The sequence below is a fragment of the Macaca nemestrina genome, chromosome 17 (assembly GCF_043159975.1).
Source record: "Macaca nemestrina isolate mMacNem1 chromosome 17, mMacNem.hap1, whole genome shotgun sequence".
Lineage (NCBI taxonomy): Eukaryota > Metazoa > Chordata > Mammalia > Primates > Cercopithecidae > Macaca > Macaca nemestrina.
Window position 1 is genome coordinate 10,730,582 of NC_092141.1, and position 27,870 is coordinate 10,758,451.

Consider the following 27,870-nt stretch of genomic DNA (forward strand, 5'->3'; position numbering starts at 1 on the left):
TATTGTTTGCAAACTACCCTATGCTTTATTTCCTTTGCAACAGGGTAGAATACACAATAATTACAGAGGGAAATGACCAAAGATGTCACATTTTGTGCCTGTCTTCAGTCACTCCATGGCATCAGGACGTGGTCACTCTTCACTTATGACTTTTGTGTGAACCTCCCGGCTCTTCACCCGCAGTTTGTTGACCTGGGACTCAGCAATGTCAGCCCGTTCCTCGGCCTCCTCCAGCTCATGCTGGAGCTTGCGGAATTTAGCTAGATTGGTGTTGGATTGTTCCTCCTGAGAATAAAAATGGAATTGTAAGCAACTCACACTTACATCTTTCTAGACTCTTTAGACCTAAGAGAAGAAAGGATTCTTCTTTAGACCTAAGGGAAGAAAGGCATCTATGGAGAAGCAACATCTAGGGCTTATCATTGAAATTAATTGTAAGATTTATTTATTGGTGTCATATATATATATAATATATATCTTACATCTCTATTTTGGCAACCAAAACACATAATACATATGTACCACAAGTAGAATAAGAAGAAAAATATAAGCTTAGAGAGGAAGGCAAGAATATTAAAGTCATAGTTGTTAATGCTTGCTGTAAGATGGTGATTTTCACTTGGGTTAGTTTTTTATCATATTAAGAATGAATTTATTAAGTTTTTAAAAATTGAAATAAATACTGGATTTTGTCATGTATCATTTTGGCACATTTCAAAATGGTTACTTTTTTCCACCTGCATTGGATGTAATGATTCTATTGACAGATTACCTAATATTAGGTAATCTTTACATTGTAAGAATTAACCTTATTTAATCACTGGAAGACGATTCCTTTAATAAAGTAAGACTTTTACTACTTAGTAATTTATCTTTGCTGTAACTGTCTTTATGAGTAAAACTGCCTTTAGTTTTTCTCCCTCTGTTCTCTCTTGGACAGGTTTTGGTATGAGGGCTATGTGAGCTTCTTAAAATGAATTGGACAGCTTTCCATCTTTTCCCATGCTCTTGAACAGCCTACATAGCTGGGGGATTATCTGTTCCTTGAAATTTTGAAAGATCTATCTGGACTTGGGTCCATTTCCAGAAGTAATTCAGCCAACTTGGTAATTTATATTCTCCTAGAAAAATCATCAATTTTTTTCAGGGCTTCAACTTTATTGATAGATGTATGTTTTATATTAAAAAGTAATCCTCTATGTGTATAGCTTATTCCCTTTCTCATTTCTAATGTTGTATTTTCTGTCTCATTTTCCTTGATTAAATTAGTTATAATACATTTATTTTGTTAATTCTCCAGAAGTTACAAATATTAATGAAGTTATCAAATAGAAAATAGTATACTCTAATTCACCAGTTTCTACTTTTATTTTTAACAGTACTTCTTCTACTGTTTTATTATTATTTATAATGTCTTTATTGGACTGTCCATTTATTTATTTATTTTTACTTTTGGTTCATCATGAAAGCATTTAAAGCAATGAATTAGCCTCCAAGCACAGCTTTGACTACATTCTGTAGGTTTGTAAAAATAGCATCTTCCTTGTGATATTTACTTATAATTAATAATTATTTAGTAATTATGTTTTTATTTTCACTTTAAACCAAGAGTTATTTAAGAAAGTTAGTTTTTTAAATATTTAAGTACCCAAGAATTTTTGCTTATATTTTATCATCACTTTACAACTCCATCATACTGTGGCCAGAGAGTATGGCCTGTATTATTTCTGCTTTTAATTTTTTTCAGGTTTCTTGGTGGATTGAAAGTTTACTTTTAAAGTGAAGCTACTGATATTACAAATGATACACAATAATTATTGTACAAAAACAAATGTTAAGTACGCACGCAGAAGTCTATAAAGCAAACAGCTTGGTTACTACAAGAGGTAGTAATTATTTATTAGCTTAATTTGAGGACTTCAATCTTAAAATTACTTACAGCCTCCTCAGCTTGTCTCTTATAAGATTTCACTTTTGCCTGAAGTTTATCTACCAAATCTTGAAGTCTGAGAATATTCTTTCTATCTTCTTCCGTCTGAAAGATTATAAAAAGTCCAGGACCTTAATTACTAAAGCACATGACTATTGCATCATTGCATATGAGTATTTCACATAGACTTCGACCAGTGCTTAGCTGCTAAAAACTACTGCCGTACCTGGTAAGTGAGTTCCTTCACTCGCCTCTCATGTTTGCGCAGACCTTTGACAGCCTCAGCATTACGCTTTTGCTCACTCTCAACCTCTCCTTCCAGCTCCCGTACCTACAAATAAGTAGGCTCTTAAGAACTTTGATCCAATCAGGCACTGAAAGCAGATGGAAATAGACAGATATTGGGAGACGCACCCTGGCCTCCAGTTTCTGGATCTGCTTCTTCCCACCCTTCAGGGCCAGCTGCTCAGCCTCATCCAGGCGGAGCTGCAGGTCCTTCACTGTCTGCTCCATGTTCTTCTTCATCCGCTCAAGGTGGGCACTGGTGTCCTGCTCCTTCTTCAGCTCCTCGGCCATCATGGCGGCCTAAATAGCAAATAAATCAAGAAAACCAAGAAAGTTATAGATGTCAGGAAATCCTACTGCTAAATCAGTGGGCAAGTGTTCCTGCCACTCACATCAGTGATGGCCTTCTTGGCCTTCTCTTCTGCATTGCGGGCTTCTTGGAGAATGTCTTCCATCTCTCCTTGCATTTGGGAAATATCTGTCTCCAGCTTCTTCTTGGTGTTGATCAGGCTAGTGTTCTGTTTAAAAAGAGTTTGTACATTTTAAAAATTGTGTTACCACAGTATTTATTGGTAACCACTTCTTGAAAAAAATTCAGATAGAAATCTGCAAGTCAAAAAATGCCTTTTAATATGAAAGAATTAAAGGATTGTGTTATCTAGTACAATTAAATAAAATAGAAATATTATAGAATATTCAGCATCTTCAAGTGCATAGGTCACAAGCAGACCAAATAGCTCTATAATTTTATAATTATCATTTACCAATGGACCATTCACAGGGATAAAAGTATAATAGACATGCACATAACATTCCATTTCTCCAGAATGAAATGTGAATATTGATAATGAGGGCCAACAAAGATATTAACACAATAGAATATGGGCAGCCTTAGAATATTATAGGAAGCAAATCAACAATAGTTTTTCAAAGCAAAACAGGGAAAGATTTCTCAATAATGCAGAATTACTATTCTGTATTATTTGCAAAGAAAATTTGGTAGACATATTAGGTCTGGCTGTCTTATAAAAACTCAGGCTTATCTATTCTGACATATAAAATTTACTACGGGGGAGTTCTTTGTGCTGAATCCCACCTGGGTGTGGAGGAGCTGAACACGCTCACTGGCATCCAGGAGCTCCTGTTCTGCGATTTTCCTGCTCCTCTCTGTCTGCTCCAGAGTGGCCCGCAGCTCCTCGATCTCAGCCTGCAGCAAGTTGGCTCTGCGCTCCACCATGGCCAGCTGCTCCTTCAGGTCCTCCTGGGTCCGGAGAGCGTCATCCAGGTGGAGCTGGGTATCCTGTGAAACAAACCGTCATTGAGACACCATGTTCTCAGGGTTGCAGGCACCCCGATTGTCCTGGAACCATCTCTTGGGACCCGTTTACCTTGAGGATGCCTTGGGTGTTCCTGTAGTTCCTCAGGGCCTCGGCAGCCATGCGGTTGGCATGGTTCAGCTGGATTTCCATTTCATTGAGGTCTCCCTCCATCTTCTTCTTGAGCCTGATGGCATCATTCCTGCTCCTGATCTCAGCATCCAGCGTGCTCTGCATGGACTCCACGATCCTAATGTGGTTTCTCTTTAGCTGGTCAATTTCCTCATCTTTTTCAGCAATTTTCCTATCAATCTCAGACTTGACTTGGTTCAATTCGAGCTGGATGCGCAGGATCTTTCCCTCTTCATGTTCAAGAGATGCCTTAATGACAGCAAGAGGTGACATCAGCAAGGAACCAAAAGCTTTATGAAGTTTTTCTGGACACCAACAATTTTGTGCTATGTGTCTTTTTATTCACTCTATGCAGATGTACCTAATTTTTTTTCCAAATTTTTTTATAATGCACAATTTTACATGTACCTCTGCTTCTTCTAAAGCAGCCTGAAGTTCACACTTTTCTTGCTCCACTTGTTTCTTTATTTTCTCCAGTTCATGGATACGTTTCCCTCCTTCTGCAATCTGCTCCGTGAGGTCAGAAATCTCCTCTGTCGTTTGAGTAAAAGGTAGGTATTTGGTTAAACACATGATGTAGGGGAAAGATTCTTCCAAGTTATGAATATTATTGAATGTGATAGGGACTCACGCTGTAAGTTTTTGTTCTCTCGCTTCAGGGTTTCTAGCTGATCCAAAGATTCCTCATAGGCATTCTTCATCTTGAACAGCTCAGTGCCAAGGGAACGGGCCTCCTTCTGGGAGGCCTCAAGCTCGGCATGCGTTTCCTCATATTTCTGTTTCCATTCTGCCAGGATCTGAAAAACCAAGACCTGTTACCTGCTGTAAAGACAAAACAGTAGAGTACAGAGCAGAGGATGCTGGAGGAATTACCTTATCGAAGTTCCTTTGCTTTTTGTCAAGGGCGGCACAGGCGGCATTTGTCCTCTCCACGTCAAGCATGAGGTCCTCGACCTCATTCTGCAGCCGCTGCTTCGTCTTTTCGAGGGAAGCACATTTGGCGTTCACAGCTTCTACATGTTCCTCAGCAGCCTGGAGCCGCTGGGCCAGCTTCTTCCTTGAAGATTATACGTGTTTTCAGAGAGAAGCGAACCATAATATGAATTATGAGCTATTACCACACACACTGAAGAGTATTAGAAACTTCACAATAATGCTACCCAGCCACTTTTCATTCTTTCAACATATATCGATGGGCCCCTTTTATGAACTAGACACTGGCTACACAGCAGTGACCAAGACAAAAAAGGTCTCTGCCTCATGAAGATCACAAATAAGTGAGAGAGGTAAACAATAAGCAAATCAGAACATACCTTACAGATATAAGTGCAGTGAAGCAAAATAAAATAGAGTAAATGGCGGGCAACTATTCTAGATATTCAGTGAAGGCCTCCATGAAGAGATAATATTTGAGTCAAGAGCTAAAAGAAGTCAGAGAGTGAGCCAAAGGGAAGTCTGTGGAGAGAGTATTTCAGACAGAGGGAACAGCAGGTACAAGCCCCTGATGCAGCGATGAACTCATTGTGCTTGACAAACAGCAGTGAGGCCCCTAATTATCAGTGTAATTATTTGCTTTTCTTTGTTTTCTTAACTAGATTTTCGGATCATAAGGCAGGGACCATATTTGACTTATTCATGTCTTACTCTCAGGGCCTGATTGTGACTGGCACATAGAAGCCAATTAACGAGCATTTGTGAACTAATTCACTGAATCTTCAAAGGTCATGTTTTTCTGATTCAATATGCAAAGTTTTCTGCTCATTCTCTCCTATCTGTGCACATACTTTGCCTCCTCCAGCTCCTCTGTGCGCTGGATGGCGTCCGTCTCATATTTGGTCCTCCACTGGGCAACTTCGGTGTTGGCCTTGGACAGCGCCCTCTGCAGCTCAGCCTTGGATTCCTGCTCCTCCTCATACTGTTCCCGCAGCAGGTCACAGTCGTGGCGGGAAGACTGCAGGGCATGCGCCAGGGCGTTCTTGGCCTATGGAGACAGTTACACCTTCATTTTACTGGATATTTAAATATTTAACTCTTAACTTTCAAAACCTTTTGAAAGCTGGTATAACAGCCTCCATGTAGAATCAGCTCATATGGGAAAAGTCTGTCTTAGAGTCATAATTACTTTTATCTCCTCTTCAAGTTGCCTCTTTAATTCTTCAATCTGTTGAGTAAAGGCTTGTTTGCCCCTTGATAACTGAGACACCAGAGCATCCTTTTCATCGAGCTGGCGTGAAAATTCACCTGATGGACAAAAGAAATGGCACCATTTTTTAAGTGAAAAACAAGATTCTGCAAGCCCATGTTAGAAAGAAATTTTGACTCTTATTTTCCCAAATTGAGTGCTCAGATGGTTGAATTCTATGCTGATATCTTCATGCTCAGTGCCAAGTTTTCAGTTTTTATGGTGAAACTTTCAGATCAATCAGAATGAATAAATACAGCTTAAATTCTTTTTGTCCTTTCCATCACTGATTCTTTCTGGATTCTATAATATCGTACGAAACCTCATGATGACTGTCAACGAGTAAGCGAAAATGTCTAATTCTACATAGTCCCCATTCCATAGGACTTTTGAGAGACTGGGCTATTTGTTGCCCCATTCTGGAAGTTAGTTGACCCGCATAAAATAAAGAGAAACTTGGCCTGAAAGAGAAGCCCTGGACTCATGCTGGAGTAACCCCTAATCCCAACGTCCTCACAATGAGCAAATACTCAAGGCCATTCTGGAACAGAGCTTGATCCTGTTCAATTGAAACCTTTATCTCCAGCATTGTCCCAAGATGACCTTGCACACAGGTCAGGTGTCTGAGTCGTTTGGTGAATCAGACATGTTCTCAGCTGCTATTATTAGGCTCCCACATCACCAAATCAGTTGTTCTTAATTGCATCCTCTCCACCCTGAAGCTGCACAGAAGAGGGGAGCGTTACCAGATTCAGTCTGCAGGCGCCCCCTCTGCGCAGTCAGGTCATTGATCAGCCGCTGCTGCTCCTCTTCCTTTGATTTCAGTTCACTCACTTGATCCTCTAGAGTCCGGCACATTTTCTCTAGGTTTCCCTATGGAAGAAAAAGTAAAAGAAGAAAACAGAGACCTTTTAAGCAAATAATAATCACCTTTGCAGTTGCTAAACCTTCTCCCCGAAATAAAAAATACAAATTTATCTTAATATAGAAAATAAACCAAATTGTCTTGTATGTAATGTAATGCATAAAAGTTTTTCTTTTTTTTCTTTTTTCTTTTTTTTTTTTTTGAGATGGAGTCTTGCTTTCTCCCCAGGCTGGAGTGCAGTGGTGCGATCTTGACTCACTGCAAGCTTCGCCTCCCAGGTTCTAGCGATTCTCCTGCCTCAGCCTCCTGAATAGCTGAGGCTACAGGCACGCGCCACCATGCCTGGCTAATTTTTCTTATATTTTATGAAAGCTAATCATGAAGCTCTGTTCAATATTAATATGAAAATGTTAAGGTTATGTTCTAATTTTAAGATTTTGTTAGAATTGTATAATGTACATTTTCTAAAAGCTTGTTCCAAAATACTGCATTGCTTTTATGTATGATGAAAGTTTCCTCACTTCAATTTCCTTGAAATTATTGGAGACCTTTGTTCTCTAACTGGAGACTTGGAGAACACAGATGGCTTATATTCAAAAACTGGTGTTGTCGTTTATTAATGGTGTGATGGGTCAAAGTGCTTGGCCTCTTTGAATTTCTGATCCTTTATTTGTTAAATGGAAATAGTAAAAACACCGATTTTTTTGTGCTTACTTCCCTGAATTACTGCAATTAACAAATGACTTTATGTGTAAAAAGTGCCCTGTGTAAACTATGATGTGTCCGTAAGGCATTATTTTCAATAACAATTTCCCAGAACTTGTAGTACCTTGGCTTTGGAGACCGTTTCTACATTACTAGCAAGGTCATCAATCTCCATCTTCATCTCACTCTTCTCCTTCTCCAGCTTCTGCTTGACCCGCTGCAGGTTGTCAATCTGCTCCCCAAGCTCGGCCACACTGTCTGCGTGCTTCTTCCTCAGGGTGGCCGCCGTGGCTTCGTGCTGCAGGGTGGCCTCCTCCAGGTCCCTGCGCATTTTCTGGAACTCAGCCTCCCGCTTCTTGTTCATCTCAATCTGGGCTGAAGTGGCCCCACCGGCTTCTTCCAGCCTCTCGCTGATCTCCTCCAGTTCCCGGGAGAGGTCAGAGCGCTGCTTCTCTGCTTTGGCCCGGGAGGCCCGCTCTGCTTCAATTTCTTCCTCCAGCTCCTCGATGCGGGCCTGGAAATGGTGCAAAATACAAACTCAGCTTCTTTGTATCATAACTGCCTCCGAGCCAGACTGATGAAAATCATGTACTTACTTGCAATTCTTTAATTTTCTTCTGCAATTGAATACCAAGTGCCTGTTCATCTTCAATCTTGCTTTGCAGATTGCTGATTTCAAACTCTTTCCTTTTAGAAAAGTAGCAAAGGACAACAATTTAGTCCGTATCCAATGTTGGAAGCAAATCCATAAGCAATTCTTTCTTACTTACTTTTTGAGCTTTTCATCAAGTTGCTGTTTCTCATTTTCAATGTCCATTATGGACTCTTGGGCCAACTTCAAGTCACCCTCAAGTTTCCTCTTAGCCCTTTCTAGGTCCATGCGAAGTTTCTTTTCTTGCTCCAAAGACCCTTCAAGCTAAATATAAATAATGTTGAATCAGAAGGAATGCTTATCTTCCTTTAGAAGAAAATAATGTCCTTGATGATACTAGACATACATCATCCACTTGTTGTTCAAGTTTGGTTTTAGCTTTGGTCAGGGTGTTGACTTTGTCCTCCTCTGCCTGCAGGTCATCCAGGGTCTGCTGGTGGGCCTCCTGGAGAGCCTTCTTCTCCTTGGTCAGCTTAGCGATGGTTTCATCCAGACCTGCCATCTCTTCTGTGAGGTTTTTCACCTACAAAGGTGAAGAAAGCAGCTTAGTTGTTCTAAAGCAGCTTATTTGGGTGGCAGAACCCCTATATAGAATTCAGAATATGACTGATACCTTGTTCTCTGTGGCATGTTTCTCCTTCTCAACCTTGGCCAGTGTCAGCTCAAGGTCATCAATGTCTTTCTTGAGTTCTGAACATTCATCCTCCAGTTTCCTCTTCTTGGCTGTCAGCTCAGCATTGATCTCTTCCTCATCCTCAGCTCTCTCTGTCACCTCTTTGATTTTGGCCTCTAGCTGGATTTTGGTTTTAATCAGCTGGTCACACCTTTCCTCTGCATCAGCCAAGCCTTCAGCTTCCTTAAGTTGGAAACAAGATCAAAATTGGGAAGAAAGAATGAAATACTTTACAATGATAAGAGTGTATGTTTCTGCATTTGATCTTTTGACTTTCCTATATTCATTTATTTACGCCTTCACAAATTCTTGTTCCATGAACCACCCTACTGTATACATTTTCCACATGTGGGTAAGCCAAAATGTACCAGTTGTTGTTCTGTTCCCCTAAAAGAATGTATTCTACAGTAGATTAGAAAATAATGTAGAAAGTAATTAGTGACATAACAGATCAGAGAATTTGGATCAGAGATGGTTTCATGAAAGAACTGCTATTTGACTTGGGCCTTGAGAGAGGGGCAAGATTTGCTTTTGCAGAAATCAACTTATTGTGGAGAGGAGCAGGAGGGGTGTGGGGAAGCATTCTAGCAGGACAAATTCAAGATACAGCTGCTACTGATTTTTTTTTTTTTTTTTTTTTTTTTTTTTGTAGTACTGGAGGATGCTCCTGATTATGATGTACTAAATTCAAGTTGAAACATAAAGTAATCAAGAAATTCCTGGCAGCCTGCTGTTTCCAATTAAGGGGGTCAGGGCAGGCAGGAAATGAAGGAGACACTGGAATATATACTCATCAGTAATCTTCCATATCAGCCTTTGAATACATTAAGCAATGCAGGGTGCTGTGTATAACCATGCAATGAATACAGTGGTTTAGTACAGATTCCGCCTAAATCGCTGGGGCAACAGAAGAGAATACAGGATAGATTGGAAGGGCTCGCTTTCCTTCTGTAATCTAGGAGTTATTACACTGCTCGGAGTTATTACACTGCTCAACGTTGACAGAGAGACCAGTCTTAACAGAAAAAAATATGACTTTGTGATAAGTAGACCAATTCAATTCACTCCAAATAAAACATAGTCTTATAAATTATAGTCTCAAGTTGAAGGAAGCAGTTCTCAAATGATTAGTTCAGGAGAGGGCAGTGAGCAGGCTGAATGGAAGAAGAGAGAATTGGGAAGTAGGTTGAGCAACTTTGGTGCTGATGCAACAATGTGGGTGTGACATGATGGGACACTGACTGTGGAGACAGATTAGAAAGAGGGAGTCTGAGTTTTTTAGATCAATATCACATGATAATTCAGTAAAATTGGATGTAGAGTGCTGTCAGCTGTTCCTATTCTAATTTAAGACCCGTGGACATCTAGAAGTTCAAGGAAGTTTCAGAAAAATATTACTCTCTCCATGCTATCCTCCCCTTCATATTTTATTTGGGACTGTGTTATATTAAAATCATTTTTAAGGACTGTATTTAAAGGGAAAATAAGTCAAAAATCTTGTGGTTTGATGAAATTGTGTACAGTGGAAAATGAGGGACTTTTCTACCTACTGCCCTGGTACTGGTTTGTTGGGGGTTATTGGGCAATGGAGGAACGTTTGGACCTTTTCGCACCATTGGAGTGTTTTAACCTTTTGCCTCCAATGAGTGTCTCCCATGCAATTACCAAACTCATGGCCCACAGTGGTCAGAGTCCTAGCACTTGCATCCTGGTTAGTGATACCAAGGGTGATATTCCAACTCACAGCCTGAACTTGAAGCTGCAAGTCATTTTTTTCTTTCAACAGCGTCACCATCTTTTCTTCCAGTTCCTTCCTTTTTGCCTCTGACTTGGCAAGTTCATCTTTAGTTTTCTGAAATTCTTCCTTCATGGTGGCCATCTCCTTCTCAGTTTCTGCACTCTTCAGCAGAGGCTTGATCTTGAAGAAGAGTTTCATCCAGGGCCAGTGCTTGACATTCATGAAGGCTCTGATATTGTACTGGATACAGAAGATGGCCTCCCTGAAATTTAATTGATGCAAATTAGTATTGTGTGGCTGATGAAATGAGATGAAACCTTGGCAGTGAGAGTTGGAGATTTGGCTCCACCTTGTTCCTACTCTGCTTTCAAACATGCAGATGAAAGAAATTCTATTTTGGGATGATGGTCAAGGTCTTGCTAAGGTCACTCTTTTCTCTACATCACTGCTTCTCAGACTTTGGCATGCATAAGAATCACCTGAAGGGCTTGTGAAAATACTGACTCCTGACCCTCACCTCCACGGATTCAGATTCAGAAGATCTAGGGTGGGGCCTGAAAATTGGCACTTTTAACAAGTTTGCAAGGAACGCTGATGTTGCAAGTCCAAGGAGCACCGTTTGAGGAGCCTTGCTGTACATCAGTGCTTCTCAAACATTGCTACTAAAACACCACTAAGGGCAGTGAAGGGGGACACAGCTTTTTAGGGATATGTGGGGCCTGAGATTTTAAAAACTCAGAATTTCTTCAAAAATCTCTGGCATTATATATTGATGTTGTGTGAATGTTGCATTCTACTCTCTAATACCACTTCTGTTTTCATCTAAATGATTTTTACAACTAATTACCGCATATATAGACAGTTACCCAAATATATATGTATCATGGATCATGACCAGAATTTATTGTTTTTAATGAAATGGAATATAGTTGAAAACATTAGCATAATTACAAGTGGTAAAAATAAAATTTGCTTCATGTAAATTATTTATACATCTGCATACACATATGTAGATGTGTAGATGTATAGGTGGCAATGTAAAATGCCTTTCTCAGCATGGAGTAATGGTCCTGGTTACATACATTCTGTACTTTGAGACACCTGGCTCTATAGTCTTTGAACTCTGTCCTTGCATCAGATTAGATGACCGAAAAGCAACATTCCCTGATGACGTTGTGTTAACTTACTGCAAAAAGTCTTTCACAGATAAATGGCCCCTAATATTTTAAACCATGATAGTTTGATAACATAAATGATCAGAGGGAAAAAGTTGTCTCTGCATCCTGTGTTAAAACCACTCTTGACTATACTGTCTGTTATGCAGGTCAACGTCCAGCTGCTACCCAGTCCTTCCCCACCTCTGCCTTTTCTTTGATTCTTATCTAATGATCTGTCCAATAAATTCACATTAGAAACAAGTGCTAGGGCAAAAGTTTGCTTCTGCTTACTCACTGGTGTATTTTATCTTGTTAGGTAAGAAGTACACACACTTTATGCTTCTCAAGTTTTTACCCATACAGTCAGAAGGTGATGGTTCCTTCCTTAAGTTTTCTGGTACATGTATATTCCCACTTCATTATAGGACTCTTATTCATATCTTCTTTAGTGTCCTTATCATAAGCCGAGTCTTAATTGTAAGCCATTTCAAATATGTTTTTGAAGACGGAATATGTGAATAAACATAATGTTTTATACCTTCTTTCCACCATCCTCTGGTACTCCACTCTTGCCAAGAACCCTCTGCACCTGGCCTGGGTTCGGGTAATCAGCTGGGCCAGCTTGTCATCTCGCATCTCCTCTAGGAGCCCCAGAAGACCAGCTTTGAAAAAGACCTATGTGTGGTAAGAGTTGCAGATCAGAAGCTTTAATGAAGTTCAAAAGGACAGGAATAGCATCAGGTAGGATTTACAGAGTATTACCTTGGTGTGTCCAAATTTATACTGGGTGTGGTCAATGTCGATGGACGCAAGGAGCTTCTCAGAGGCCTTCTTGCTATCAATGAATTGTCCTTCAGGGATTGCACTTGCGTTTAATACCTTGTATCTGTTAAAGTACATATAACTTTTAAAAACTAGTTTACTGATGACGCAAATCCTAGCTAAACATTAAATGATTCACTTTTTAAAGCAGAGCTTTAAAAAAAATATTATTCTTTGTTCACAGGGAGAACATTGTTTATATGAATGGTCATCCCTTTGGCAACCAATTTTTACTCCACTGCCTTTCCCTCAGTTGCAACTTTCCTTTCTGTCTCATCAGACCCTGTTCTTAGGAAAGGGTTCTGCCTTAGGAAAGGCACACATTATGGTGTGTCTAACCAATAAAATGCAATGTGTTATCTTTACTAGATGCATTTGCTTTTTAAGGCCCTGAATCCAAGAGAGCTACTTTTCGTTGAAGAATTTGGTAGAGAGTACACTTTAGGTATTTGGAACTATCCTAATCACCTAAAATCAAACTTAGACATGCTTTGGATCTTGAGCCCTGGAATTCTCTGTCAGTGCCACCTGACCTAGACCTAGGAGAGATCAGCTCCTAGCAGCTGCTACCCAGTCCTTCCCCACCTCTGCCTTTTCTTTGATTCTCAAGATGGGCTTATCTAGAAAGGAGAAAAAGGACCTGAGGAACAGTCATTGTGACATGTTCCTTCTGTGTCCGGGAAACACTGGGAATCTAATATGTGAGAGAAAAAGACGAACATAGATGATACCAAAGGAAATGGCAGAAAATGAATAGTTATGTTTGTATGGAAGAGTTTCTAGCTCAACCACTTATTAACTGTTACTTTGGGCAAGTACCTTAATCTCCCTGAGCCTCAGCTTATTCATCTATAAAATGAAGTCTTAATAGTACCTACCTCTGCTGTGTTTTTGTGAGGATTAAACAAGATAATCTAAACATATTAAGCACTCAAAAAGGTCGTTCTTATCATTATTGGAGTTAACGTGTACATCTATGAGCTAAGCCAAGAGCCTGGCGAATCCAGTGAAAATTCCACAAGGTGCTTAAAAGTTGCATATTTACATTTTAAAAGTGTTTGAAGCTGGGCATGATGGCACAGGCTGTAATCCCAAAATTTTTGGAGAGCAAGGCCAAGGCCGGTGGATGACTTGAGGTCAGGAGTTCAAGACTAGCCTGGCCAACATGATGAAACCCCATTTCTACTAAAAATGCAAAAATTAGCTGGGTGTGGTGGCGCATGCCTGTAGTCCCAGCTACTTGGGAGGCTGAGGCAGGAGAATCGCTTGAACCCAGGAGGCAGAGGTTGCAGTGAGCTGAGATCACGCCACTGCACTTCAGCCTGGGCGACAGAGCAAGACTTTGTCTCAAAAAAAAGTGTTCGAGACTTGAGGCTTGTCATTTTTTGACTTGTTTTTGTGACAAAACTAACAAGTAGAGGCATGCGTTTCACTAAATTGTTTTGCTTGCATTAAATTTGTTCATATTAAACTTCAGAATACACCATAATCAGGAGAAACTGACCTCTGTTTGAAGTCTGCATAAAGGATTCTGCTCGGGAATCCTTTCCTACAGATGCGGATGCCTTCCAGCACCCCGTTACACCTCAGCTGGTGCAGGACAAGCTCGTGCTCCATGGCACCTAAAAATGCATATTTATTTCACTGCAGAGCTGTTAAAAAGGAGGTGTGGCAGTCACCCTTTGCCCTTTCATTATAGAACTTCTTACCAGGAGTTTTAGTCTCATTGGGGATGATGCACCTCACAAAGTGAGGATGGGTACTCCTGAGGTTGGTCATCAGCTTGTTCAAATTCTCCTGTAAAATCGGGAGAAATCCTGTCATCTTAGACTCTAGACATGGATATGAGCAGTCATTGATGTCTATAAAATCAATATCTATAGCTGAGTTGAATGACCAGTATGGACTGCGTTCATACAAGGCAACACTTTGAATGCTTCTCCTGAGATGCACTTTCCTCCTCAATAGATCTTTCTGCACTTGAGTTTCCAGGAGTTACACACAGAAAGCATCCTGGCATGTGCTTCTTTTCAGTTTATACCAACACCATCCTTCTTCCTACCCTGGTCCCTGGCCATACACATACATTTACAAGGCCATTGCCTTCCCATGCAAGACGATCGCTCTTTCTTCTACTCAATTCCATAGTTCTCCAATAAGGAAATGGAAGCCTGCACCACATTTGGACTTTTTCCTTATAATACAGCTCCTCTTTTCCAGCTCTATCAAGTTTTGGGGATAAAGATTATCTACAGGGGAGCAATCCTACCAATTATAATTGAAAATTGACTCGATGAAGAGCAAGGATACATATTAGTTGCACTACAGATTTGCTGCTAGAATTCATGAGTTCATTAGCCATACTGATGTCTTTTGGTCTCGCTGAGTTCATGTCATTGCTCTTTTTCATGGCTCAGCTAGATTGTGAATGACAGAGTATTATGGTCTATAAAATTTTCTATAAAATATTTCTCATTATTTGACTCAGCATGAAAAGTGAACTAATAATTTCTGAGTAATTTAAATCCCTTCTTTCCAAAGTTAGATCAACAGAGTCACTAGTTACTATCAGTCCTTTTCTAAACTACTCATGGAACGATCTTGTACTTTTCAAAGCAAATTTTAACGCATTGGGTACAGTGTACACTGCTCTGGTGATGGGTGCACCAAAAGCACAGAAACCACCACTAAAGAACTTATGCATGTAACCAAATACCACCGGTTCCCCCAAAACCTATTGAAATAAAAAATAAATTTTAAAAAGAAAAGACAAGGGGAATTTTGCCCAGCAAGATGTCAAAGCGTATTATAAAGTAATTTTAATAAATGTAATGTGATATTAGTACATGAATAGATAAATATATCCTTAGAACAAAAATAGAAATTCAGAAAAACAGACCCATGTAAAAAAAAAAAAAAAATCCCAAAGTAATTGGAGAATGTCAAAAACAATTTCTTCCTTACTCTGAAAAGGGCAGACACTGTCTGGAAAGAAGAGCCCTTCTTCTTACCGCCTTTCTTGGGCCCTCCACCTTCTGAAGAAGAAGGAAGAAAATAATTACAGTTTTGAATTGGCAGGGCTACTTCATGGCTATTTGCTGATTTCCGTGTTCATCGAGTGCAGCCTTTTTTCTACCCAGCTGGCCTCTCTGATAGAGCCTGAATGAATCTTATTTTTCAACTAAGTTTGCAGCCACTTATCTATGATTCTTTCTCCAGTGGGAAATGAGACCAGGGATATTCACCTGACCGTATAGAGAGGGATTCCTTAATATTAGGACACGTGGGGAGCACTAACTTCAAAAATCATCAATAGAAGCTAGTACTGAGAGGCAGAAGTTTGTCACTCTGTTGCTTAAGATTTATACCCTCAGATACTCTATATCCTGCAGATGTGGAGGAAGAAGTAGGAGAGAATCGTAGAAGCTGAGGCTTTTCATTGGTTGACAGTCTGATAATTCCTCTCTGACTCTGCAGTAGGGCTCCTGTCAGTAGTGGAGTGAGCCACAAATATGTGATTACAAGGCTGCCTATCTATTCAATACTTGGAGGAACCAGGGGCTTGGTCTGCAACCCTTCTACAGGCCTAAGAGATCACTAGCTTCAAATTTAACATCACGTTTTATAATACCTAGAGAGTATTATTAACATTTGAGCATTACCTGCTTCAGCAGTTTGAGTCCCAGAGAAGAGGTGAGCTAGAGTTTTCATTGCAGACTTCTGGTACAGCCCCACGACGGTCTCGTTCAGGGGGTCTTTGTTCTTCTCCAACCAGCCAGTGATGTTGTAGTCTACAACACCAGCATAGTGAATCAGAGAGAAGTGGGCCTCAGCTCTGCCTTTGACCACCTTGGGCTTCTGGAAGTTGGCAGACTTGCCCAGGTGCTGGTCATACAGCTTGTTCTTGAAGGAGGTGTCTGTTGCCTTAGGAAACATGCACTCCTCTTCCAGGATGGAGAAGATGCCCATAGGCTAAAAAGCAGACCACAACACAATACTGCACTTCTATTTTTTTTTCTGTCTGTAGAATTAAAATAAAAAGCAGTGAATAATATAGTTGCCACAAAATATGGTTTCGGAAATGCAAAACCAACCTTCTCAATAAGCTCAATGCAGGCAGCCAGGTCCATCCCGAAGTCAATGAACGTCCACTCGATACCTTCCTTCTTGTACTCCTCCTGCTCCAGCACGAACATGTGGTGGTTGAAAAACTGTTGCAGTTTCTCATTGGTGAAGTTGATGCACAGCTGCTCCAGGCTGTTGAACTAAATAAATAGATATGTTTACTTCTCTCTTAAGCAAATTGAGCATTTTTTTAAAATACAGAATTTTTCCATTTTAAAAATATGTGTCCAAGAGCCTTCATATTACAGATGTTAAAAATCATTGGATTAAAGAGACTTTGAAATAAAAGGTGAAAAGTATGGAAGGTTTGAGGGCATATGGAAGCTACTATTTTTCTGCTGTCATTTTGTAGAAAATCCTACCATTATGATATTCTTTTCCTGTGTTTGCTTAAATTTATTCAGGTATTTTCCTGAGTACCTACTTAATCATCCTGTGTTTATTCCCATTATCTTCTACATTTTCCAGAAGGTTTACAGTTTTCTGTTGACTCATTTAAAAGCCAACTTGCAACCCCTGAGAAGCTGCCTGGGAGGAGTCTATCTTGCATGGCAATCACATGGTCAGCATGGCAAGTGAGCAATAATTGCCACCTGGGTTATTCTTTAATGTGAAATGAAAAAAAAAAATCAAGATACCAAGTATTATATAAAGTATGACAATACACATTTATATTTTTAAAATATACCAAAATACACCATTTTGGTATTCACCAAAATGTTAATATTACATATAAATAGTAGAATTATGTGGAATCTTTTTCCTTGGGACCTTCTATGTCCTCTGCAATGCCCTAAGTTTTGCTTGTATAATTAGAAAAAAAAGTAAACTTCTTAAAAACTATAATCAAGAAAAATATATTTCATAATCAAATATGAATTTTTATTTCATGATATCATACTGAGTCTTAAAAGCTAATTGCATTTTTTAATGCTGACTCTAAATTATTAATGTTTCTCAGCTCTTATTGTCTCTGAGTATTTCTTAGAATAGACCTTCAATCCCACTGCACTAAGCTAATTCAGAACTCCCTTTGGATCATATAGCAAGTTGGGGAGTCCTTATTAAGTGCATTGTTGTTTTTTTATAGAAGCGGAATTGCTACTACAGTAACTGCCCAGTTACTCTCTTTTAAGGCTTAAAATAATTTCAGTGGTGGTAAGAAAAGGTCATAGTCTTCACTAATTCCTTCATATAGATATTTCCATTGCCTCACTATAAAATCCTGTCACCAACCAGCTACCAACTCACATCAAAGATCTCGAAGCCAGCAATGTCCAAGACCCCGATGAAGTACTGCCTGGGCTGCTTGGTGTCCAGCTGCTGGTTGATGCGGGCGACCATCCATAGGAACATCTTCTCATAGACGGCTTTGGCCAGAGCACCCACTGCGTTGGTCACCTTAAAAGACAAAGTTATAACTCTCAAAGTTATTAGAGGCCTGTGAAAATGCTTTCATCCTTGGCAGTTAATTTGAATTATGCACCTACCTGTTCTACAGTCTGGCCTTTGGTGACAAACTCATTGCCGACTTTGACCCTAGGGTAGCAGAGAGCTTTGAGCAGATCTGCGGAGTTCAGACTCTGGAGATACGCCGCCTTGTCAGCAACTAAAAAGAAGAAAGAGTAGAACAGTGTTATTGTGGCCCAAAGAAACGCACTTCCTTAAACATATTTTTTAAACTACAAGTATTTTGTGCAGTGTTTCAAATATCTCTTTCCGAGTATCCTTACCCATGTTTTCACTAAGTTCAAGTTTTTGATTATGGGGTAGTTTGTCCTAAAGAACTTCAATAATTATAAGAAACATCTACCTAGTGCTTATGTTTCCCGTGGCATATTATTTAGGTATACAGATACTTTCAAACTTAATTCTTAAAAGTGAGTTTACCTTCCCTAGGAAGATTCATGGGTAACAAGTTAAGAATGTGATTTTCAAACAAATGCAAGATCGTGTGGGTGACTTAGTTGATACCTTCTGTGCCATCCGGCTCTGCTTGCTCCTCACGCTGCTTTTGCTTAAATTTCAGGTTCCCATAATGCATCACAGCCCCCGTGAGCTTGTAAATGGAGACCTTTTCTTCATTGGTAAAGCCCAAAATATCAATAGCACTCTGTCAATATAACCAATAGGATAGCTGTTAAGTTGTGATCCACACGCTTACTATTAATAGTGCACACTTCCGTTGCTGGCCTGAGGAAACTATCAGTACTAATGGGAGACAAGGAACCCCTTAGATTGGGTATATAGAGAGTTGGTCAACCAAAGGCCAGCACAGAGCATTAGAATTATAGGTGCATACCCTCTGAAGATTCAAAACGTGAACTTAGAACAGAGAATAAGGATAGTAACTCTAAGGAACTTGTTATTTTGAGAGATGGTAGGAATGTAATGCAAGTCAATTGCAAAAAAAAAAAATAGTTTAGAAATTCAGAAATGACAGATCTTTAGAAGAATGTTAACGGGTAAGTAAAATGCTGTAGGGGCACATCGTACTCTTTTCATTTGACTCCAGGGAGCATGTCCATTTGCATCCTGGAATCTTCCTTTGCCATTTCTACTAGACACTGAATATTTATCTGGATCACCATTACTCTGACCGACCATAATAATTCCGACTTTCTTGTATTCTACTTACATCTGTGGCCATCAGTTCTTCCTGATCATCGATGCTGGCCACACTGATCTCCCCTTGACTGACAAATGGGTAATCATATGGGTTCGTGGTAATCAGAAGCATTTCTAAGTACAGGAAACAGAGCAAAGATAAGCATAATTATCTTCTTCATTAAAACGAGATTTCTGGACAAATTGTGAGGCACTATGATGCTTGGTTGATGATTGATGGGCACTGAAGAGGCATTTAAAGGATATTGGGCACCATTGCAAACACCTTGAAGTTGATGTCATGGTGCTCTTATAAACCTTATTTAAAAAAAAAAAATGTCTGGGCACAGTGGCTTATGCCTGTAATCCTATCACTTTTGGGAGGCCAAGGCAGGTGGATCACCTGAGGTCAGGAGTTCAAGACCAGCCTGGACAACATATTAGCCAGGCATGGTGGCGCATGTGTGTAATCCCAGCTACTTAGGAGGCTGGGGCAGGGAGAAACGCTTGAACCCGGGAGGTGGAGGTTGCTGTGAGCTGAGATTACACCATTGCACTCTGGCCTGAGTGACAAAGCGAGACTCCGTCTCAACCATCAAACAAACAAACAAAACTATTGTAATCCAAAGAGGATAATCACATAGTGGGAAAAGTTGTATCACTATAGTGTTGATTATATACAATCCAGAATTGGAAATAATCTATCTGCAAAGAGGGTATGGTTAAGTAAATTGTGCTTCTTTCTAGAATAAAACACTATGCAACCATTGGAAATAATGATGTGGAGCTATATTTAGTGACATGGAAAAAGCTATGATATATAATTGCTCAGTAAAAAAGTAGATTACAGGAGAGCATGTAACCACAATTTCAGTTATGAAAATTGTATGTATGTGTCTATATGTAGAGATATGTATATAGAAAATAACTAGAGTGATATTCATCCAAGTGTTCATGGTGGTTATTTCACAGTAGTAGGAATTAGAGATGTTATTTTTACTTTTCCTTTTACTTTCCTTTGAATTTTTCTAATAAGCACATATAAATTTTTACCAAACTCACAAAGCTATTTTAAAAAATAAAATGGCATATAAACTTGACAAAATTCAGTCACAGAATACTAGGTTGGACTATGCATTGATAGATACTGATGCAGTAATTCTGGGAAAGAATTATGACATTTCTTACCAATTAGTTCTGGTTTCTTATTCGATGTAATCTGATAAAAAATATGATAACTTCTCTCGGCCTTAAGCTGGAAAGTAACTCTAGACTTCTCTAGCAGATCTGGAAGGAAACAAATAACAAATAAGAAAAGTGTAAAAATTCATGTGACATGTGTGGTCAGTTTTTTTAGGTCATAAGAATCAGGAATGATTTTAAAGATATCTGAACACTTACATGTTTCAATATCAGCAGATGCCAGTTTTCCAGTAGTGCCAAAGTGGATTCTGATGAATTTACCCTTGAAATAAAAACTAATATTACTACCTTGTTTTTGTATAATATTAAATCTTTGAGAAATTCAAAACATTTGATGCTAGTGCTTTAATATTAAATCAATTCAGAGAGTATTTGTATCAGGTAGAAAAAGGTGTATCTCCCGTCTTATAAGTAGAAGAGTTTTATCTTAGATTTAAAAATCGTAAATATTTATTAAGTATGTGAAGTAATGGATATGTTAATTAGCATGTTAATCATTCCATAATATACATATAACATATATCAAAACATCACATTGTATTTCATAAGTACAATTATTATTTGTAAATTAAAAATTTTAAAATTGTGAATAATTATAGATCATGACAGATAAGAAAGAATTCAGGAAAAAGGCCATGTATCTTTCAAGATGGGGTTTTGATCCACATTATTACATGCTCAGAGGAAAAGGAAAGAACAATGATGTAATACAATGGGAATGAACAAGATTCAGAGAATGTATTTACAAACATCTCATAAAGTTTGACCAGTGAGCAGTATCTGTTCGAGTGTCCAAAAGACTTACAAAGCGAGAGGAGTTGTCATTCCTCACGGTCTTGGCGTTGCCAAAGGCCTCCAGTAGGGGATTGGCACTGATGATTTGATCTTCCAGAGTCCCCTGCAAAGGCAAGAGCAGTCCTTGCATCTGGGGCTTGGGAATTTCCTACCCGAGAGTCCCAACAGAGCCTGGATTGTGACTGTGACAATCAGACTCACCTGCATTTTGCCAGAAGTAACTTCTTCCTTCTTCTTCTCCCCAGTAACTGCAATTGTTGCAAAGTACTGGATGACACGCTTGGTGTTCACAGTCTTCCCTGCACCAGATTCTCCACTGTCAAATCAAAACTCAATCAGATATGGTCTCAAAGCTAGCAGCTATCACGGCCGTGTAAAGAAAGCATAAAATGTACTTACGTGATCAGGATTGACTGATTCTCTCGGTCTACAAAAGAAATTGTAGGCATTTAGTACTGTTTTCTTACATATTTGCAAATGATAAGTAAAGTAAAATGGAATGAACTTAGTATTATGCAGTCTGGGCTTTGCAACCTTTAGGGCTTGGCCAGCTCTAGACCTACCACTTTCTCCTCCCCAACTTCAGCACACATCCACCCATTTAAACAGAACACCATCATTTGTACTGGTTTTATGTTCAAATCTTCCAAGAAATATTTCATTTGAGGAAAAAAATTCTAAGATGAAGGAAAATGTTTGAAAGCCACTCTATAAGTGATGACCACCCAGCTGTGTATTCCTGAAGCACCAGACTTTTTCTTTTTAATACTTGATCACTAAATAAACACTGAAAGTAGACTCGGCTCTTTGGTTAGGTTTAGATGACAATTTAAGTTAGGGACTTATATATTGTGGGTGCAAGAAGTATTGAAGAATGAGCATCAGAGATATTTCTAGTGTGTGAGAAGGAGTAAGTACAGTGAAGGTGATAGCTTTAGAAATACAGCTTCGGTCCTATTTTTAGGAAAAGGTAAAATTTTGTTTTGATGTTTTACTCTCTCTGAACAGGAATTCTCTAAGCCTCTTCTCAAGGTGCCACAAGTAGTTTAGATTGGTCTAGCCAAGACAAAATTGTAGGAAGCAGATTCAATATCTAACTGTCTTAATACCAAATACACCTTAAATCTCGAGCCTGTTCAGGTTGGTTCTGGGAAAAGGGCAATAGCACTGTGCCATCCTTCATATAGAGAGACTGTTTAATCTGTCACAATTTAGGATGCTGAGGCTAAAACTAGAGAGACAAGTTTTACTCTTCTGTTTTTTGGCTCATAGTAACGGAGACACAGTTTGTATGTGTGATTGTGTGTCCATGAGTGTACGTGTGTATATACATACACAGAAATATTTGTATTTTTGCTCATATTTATTTGAGTTTCTGAGTCATTCAAAAGTATACTAACTAACCATGGCCAGCCTCTGTTGATCTTTTCAAAGTTTAAGAGATCATTAGCAATTATGTAATATTAAGGATTACAAATCAGCCTTTCTCCCCTTCCTGGACCTTCTGCTTCATAAATATACCAGCCTCAACTAAAAGGGATGATCTCAAAGAATGTGTTGAGATTGCCTCGAGTCTCTTTCTCCTATGGTTCTGCTCTAAAAGTTTATGCACTCGCAAAGCATTCGGCTCACTCACCAGTCAGCATGAACTGATAGGCGTTGTCAGAGATGGAGAAGATGTGGGGCGGGGCCTCCTGGCGCTTTTTGCCTCGGTAGGCTGTCACCACCTCAGGGTTATACACTGGCAGCCACTTGTAGGGGTTGACAGTGACACAAAAGAGACCTGAATAGGTCTATGAGAAGGAAAAAGAAAGAATAAGTACCCAAAGACCTTTCCTGTTATTTGTGGAATTAACTTATGAATTGAATGTGTTTTTGAGACAGTGTCTTGCTCTGTCACCCAGGCTGGAGTGCAGTGGTGCTACCTCAGCTCACTGCAGCCTCAACCTCCTGGGCTCAAGCAATCCTCCCACCTCACCCTTCCAAGTTGCTGGTACTACAGGCGTGCATCACCATGCCCAGCTAATTTTGTATAGGCTTTTTGTAGAGATAAAGTCTCACTTTGTTGCCCAGGCTAGTCTGGAAATTAATTGAATTTTAACAAAAAGGAGCACTTTAAGTGAGTACTCTTATTTCTTCAAGGTATCAGCATGAAAACTAGTTGGCAGGTTCAACAATGTAATGGCAGAATCCTGAGGGAAGCGACTACAATTCAGATTTCTTATTGCTCTCCTCAGGGCTTTTCACAGTGATTTTTACATAGCAGAAGAAGAAATACATGTTATTAAACACATGTGCTATGAAACTTTTCATTGTTTTATGGAAATGGTTTATATTTTCTTTGCGGCATTAAGATAATTCAAATTTATGAGAACATAAATTTGGACATAAGCTAAGTGGCCAGCAGTAAGGGAATGGTTAGGTGAACTGGTAAATCTTCTAAGACAATATGATGCAGGCATTTAAAAAAGTAAACACGAAAGTATACAGCAACACTCGGAAAATATCTACAAAACATTCTTAAGTTATAAGGAAACAGAACACAAAATGATATATATACATCATTACTATAATAGGAGGATTTTTTTTTTTTTTTTTTTTTTTGAGACGGAGTCTCGCTCTGTCGCCCAGGCTGGAGTGCAGTGGCCGGATCTCAGCTCACTGCAAGCTCCGCCTCCTGGGTTCACGCCATTCTCCTGCCTCAGCGTCCCGAGTAGCTGGGACTACAGGCGCCCGCCACCTCGCCCGGCTAGTTTTTTGTATTTTTTAGTAGAGACGGGGTTTCACCATGTTAGCCAGGATGGTCTCGATCTCCCGACCTCGTGATCCGCCCGTCTCAGCCTCCCAAAGTGCTGGGATTACAGGCTTGAGCCACCGCGCCCGGCCAATAGGAGGATTTTTAAAATCTTTGACAATTGATTCAAGACAGGCACCAACTAGTTAGACTGAGATGCTGACCATCAACACTAGGTACACTTGTATAGGTGTTGCCTAGCTAAATATCGGCACTGACTAAACTATGCAAAAATATAATAAATTTGGTTTAAAAATATTTACTGCATGTGTATTATGTGCAGGCCTTTGCCAGACAGTAGAAATGAGACCTGATAAATGAGATTATGTCCCTTGAGGAATCCCCAGTCTATGTAGGAGACAGTCATGTAAATGAATGATCAAGGAGAAACATGGTCAGTGTTAAGGCAGGGACAGAAACAAAAGGACAGAATATGTCACTGCTTGGGGAAGTGGGAGAGGTTTCATCGAGGAAGTGACATTCCAGATAGAAGGGACCAGAACACACAGATACAAATTGCTGTTATTTTAGGGGAGTGAAAATGAGTGAAATTTGTTTTTTTCAAAAAAACAAGAACAAAAATATTGTAGGCCGGGCATGACGGCTCATGCCTGTAATCCCAGCACTTTGGGAGGCCAAGGCAGGTGGATTGTTTGAGCCGAGGAGTTTGAGACCAGTCTGGGCGACATAGTGAAACTCTGTCTCTGCTAAAAAATACACACACACACACACACACACACACACACACACACACACACACACACACAAAATAGCCGGGTATGGTGGCACATGCCTGTAATCCCAACTACTCTGGAGGCTGAGGCACAAGAATTCACTTGAACCCAGGAGGCGGAAGTTGCAGTGAGCTGAGATCGCACCACTGCACTCCAGCCTGGGACACAGAGCGAGACTGTCTCAAAAAAAAAAAAAATTAAAATAGTTTCAAGTGTTAAAACATGTTTATCTTTTCACTCTGGATGATTCTGTGGCTGGAGTGGGGAAGAGGAATGGGGAAGATAACCTGTGATTGAAATATAAGCAGTAGCTGCTCAAATGCCTGCTTAAGGGTTTCATGGCAAACCCAGTCAACATGGACAGTGGCCTTCCCCAGCTTTGGATGGAAAAACGAGGAAGGGCTGGCTGTTGAGCTGTGCTTTACAATAGCAATCATGAAGCCTTTTAACTACTTAGGCTACGATGAAAGTGAAATGGGTCACTACCTGTGACCTGTTTATGCTCAGTGGAAGAAGCAGGATGATAGGGTACATGAGGATGATTATAAAGAGCGCTGGCAGGGGGTACTCACGTAGATCATCCAGGCTGCATAACGCTCTTTGAGGTTGTACAGCACAGCAGGCTCGTGCAGGTGAGTCATCATGGCCATGTCCTCGATCTTGTCATATTTGGGAGGGTTCATGGGGAAGACCTGATCATCCTTCACTGTCAGAGTCTGGTAAACAGGAAAGATAACCGTTTACATTAATTGAGTGACCAAACAACGCCAACAACAAAAATCAATAAAATGTGGCAAGCTCCTGGGATCCTACTCACCGCTCCTCCCTCAGTCTTCACCGTCACTTTTCCTCCTTCTCTGCTCTGGATGGTCCCTTTGACAAAGGATTCTTTGGGCTCCGCCACAAAGACAGACGTTTTGGCATCGAAGGGCCTATTCTGGGCCTCAATGCGCTCCTTTTCAGACTTTCGGAGGTAAGGAGCAGCCTCCCCAAAAACAGCCATTTCTTGGTCTGAACTCATGGCTGCTGAACTCTGAGGTCCTAAAGGAGATAAAACATTTCACATTAGAGAGTCTGGATTGCCGTGTGTACTGATAAATCTTAGTATTTGTTGTATTTCATAGGCCCAGTTGGAAATTCCACTAGACAGGTCTACCGTTCACCATACTATAGTTACTGAGACAAACGTAATCACAAGAGCGAAAATGCATCAGGTGGTCTCTGTGTACCCAATACCGTATTCAGGGCTTTGCATCTATTGTCTTATTTCATCCTCCAAGACTCACATCCTTATCGGGAACTGAGTTACAGTCCAGTGCTGCTGTCAAGTAGCTTGTGACCTTGGGTATGTCACTTGATTTTTTTTTGAGCCTAAGTGACTCCATCTTTAGAATAGGGATTATAAATTCGCCATTCTTAATTCACAACCCATGATATATGGTGAAGATACTTTGAAAAAGAGGTTCAAATGATGACTGAAAAAGTAATTTGAAATTGTTCAGGCTACCATTTATATATAAGATGTCATGAATTATCGTGTCACCAAATTCCATGTTTTGAATGTAATGTAGGAGAACTTTATTTCCTCCTTTACCTGTTCAGCCAGATTTGTTCAAGTTCAGTGTTTTATTGGAGATTATCATTTTGTTTCCCTTTTTTTTCATTTAGGTTAGGTGCTTAGTATAGTTTCTCTGACATAATTTTTTGCATATTAAATACAGTTCATCAGTTTAACCCCTTTAAACTAATTAAGGATAAAAACAATAGCCAACGTTAACCTCATTCTTCTACATCAAAGGGCTCCCTTTGCTATTCCAAATTTTCCTTTGAAGCATGCAGGCCCTGTTTGCTCCATTCTATGTGATCTGCAGATTGCCAGTGGAGTCAGTAGAATGAAAGGTTTGGAAAATAACGCTACCGCAGTCATTACATGATCAAATTACTTGAAACTCATTTGAATCATCTCTCCTAGTCTCTCCCTTTAGAAATGCAGTATGTAGTGGGAGGGCATATTAATATCTCTATTATATATAAGAAAAATGCCACAGCACTCAGCATTGTGTAAGGCGACTTTTTACAAGGGCTTTAAGAAGTTTAAAGGAAGGATTGTCCTACTTACTTCCTTTTGACTTTGTTGGATATTATGTTTACTAAATGAATTCTAACCGCAGGATGCATTTGTATCAAATTTGAGATTTTTGGCCAGGGAATCTGAGGGTAGACTCTTTTTCTCCTGCACAGACAATATATTTATTCAAAGCAATTCCCCTGCTCAAATGTCACTCCACCAATACTTGAGCCGTAAATGAGGATGTGTGCATTGTCCTGAAAAGACAGTCCTCCCTTTCTCACCCCTTTCCTGAAGCACAGTTGTTAGAGGGTATTTACTGAGACAAGCACTTTCTGAAAGGTTGCTAAGTGACAGAAATCCATCCCAGAGCCTCTTACATTCTCCTCCAGGAACTGGTTAGTCCAAATCTTACCTTGTTAGCAAGTGAGAAGATGTAGCCTGGGAGTGAGACAGTTCTATAAAAGAAAAGGGAAAAGCACTTGATTAGTTAACCAAAAAGAGAGGGAAAAAACATCCCATTTATGGCATTACTTGCTATTGTAAACAGAAGTAACAAAATTCATAGAGGTAAAATGTGCAGTTCCAGAAGGAGCAGTACCAGAACTAGCAGCTGCTGCTGACACTGGGCGGTGTGACCGGTGTCCCTCTTGAAAGGCCCGTCCTGCTCCCACTTACCTTGGAGCTTTTTAAAGCAGGACGAGTCAGCCTCATTCCAAGGGCTCTTTTATATGGATAGCTATGGAAACAATGCAGCTGCCTCCTCTTTCTTAAGTCAAAAGGAATTGTTTGGCAAAATACCTCTTGGCAATCTAGCGCCCCTGCATAATTCTCATTCATATTAAGAATGGTTGGATATAATTAGAAATATTTTTCTTATTGAGTATGTGAATAAATCTCCTATGGATAATTTGAGAAGATGATCTGAAAGAAAGAGTCAAGCTGGGGGATAAAGGCCGTGGCTGGGCAGCCAGGATACCTGGTTTCCCTCGGAACTTCTTTTTGGCTTTGCTGGGCATACCATTCGGGCTTGCCTTGCATCACTTTTGCATATTTCACATGTTAAGTCACATAAGTAAAATACAAC

General features: G+C 39.8%; 1 protein-coding gene across 2 annotated transcripts; it reads right to left on the reverse strand.

The window, feature by feature from the left end:
• On the reverse strand, positions 1-27,521 carry LOC105473573 (myosin-2). 2 transcript variants are annotated; one of them, XM_011727396.2, is made up of 40 exons: positions 27,462-27,521; positions 27,199-27,241; positions 25,533-25,756; positions 25,288-25,431; positions 22,824-22,980; positions 21,587-21,614; positions 21,389-21,503; positions 21,198-21,290; positions 20,591-20,654; positions 20,378-20,476; positions 19,221-19,324; positions 18,557-18,695; positions 18,073-18,191; positions 17,834-17,983; positions 16,552-16,722; positions 16,120-16,429; positions 15,422-15,492; positions 14,167-14,254; positions 13,962-14,079; positions 12,398-12,521; positions 12,174-12,310; positions 10,485-10,740; positions 8,681-8,923; positions 8,414-8,590; positions 8,186-8,331; positions 8,012-8,102; positions 7,540-7,929; positions 6,592-6,718; positions 5,786-5,904; positions 5,448-5,644; positions 4,537-4,720; positions 4,295-4,460; positions 4,072-4,196; positions 3,604-3,912; positions 3,312-3,515; positions 2,608-2,733; positions 2,345-2,515; positions 2,157-2,261; positions 1,940-2,035; positions 1-285 (listed from the first exon to the last, which is right to left on the reverse strand). In XM_011727396.2, the coding sequence occupies exons 3-40, from the start codon at positions 25,734-25,736 to the stop codon at positions 133-135; spliced, it is 5,820 nt and encodes a 1,939-aa protein (XP_011725698.1). In that variant the 5' UTR covers positions 25,737-25,756; positions 27,199-27,241; positions 27,462-27,521; the 3' UTR covers positions 1-132. The 2 variants fall into 2 exon arrangements, with proteins under 2 accessions (XP_011725698.1, XP_011725696.1); XM_011727394.2 differs by having other exon boundaries at positions 27,385-27,485.
• Positions 27,522-27,870: the final 349 nt, after the last annotated feature.

Bases quoted from the DNA above. Each gene is read 5' to 3' on its own strand.
- LOC105473573 (XM_011727396.2), bottom strand. From the start codon at position 25,736: ATGAGTTCAGACCAAGAAATGGCTGTTTTTGGGGAGGCTGCTCCTTAC. The intron at 21,504-21,586 runs GTAAGTACATTT...TTGATTTGACAG, and splicing joins AATCAGTCAATCCTGATCAC to TGGAGAATCTGGTGCAGGGA. The intron at 4,461-4,536 runs GTAATTCCTCCA...TTGGTTTTTCAG, and splicing joins AGCAAAGGAACTTCGATAAG to ATCCTGGCAGAATGGAAACA.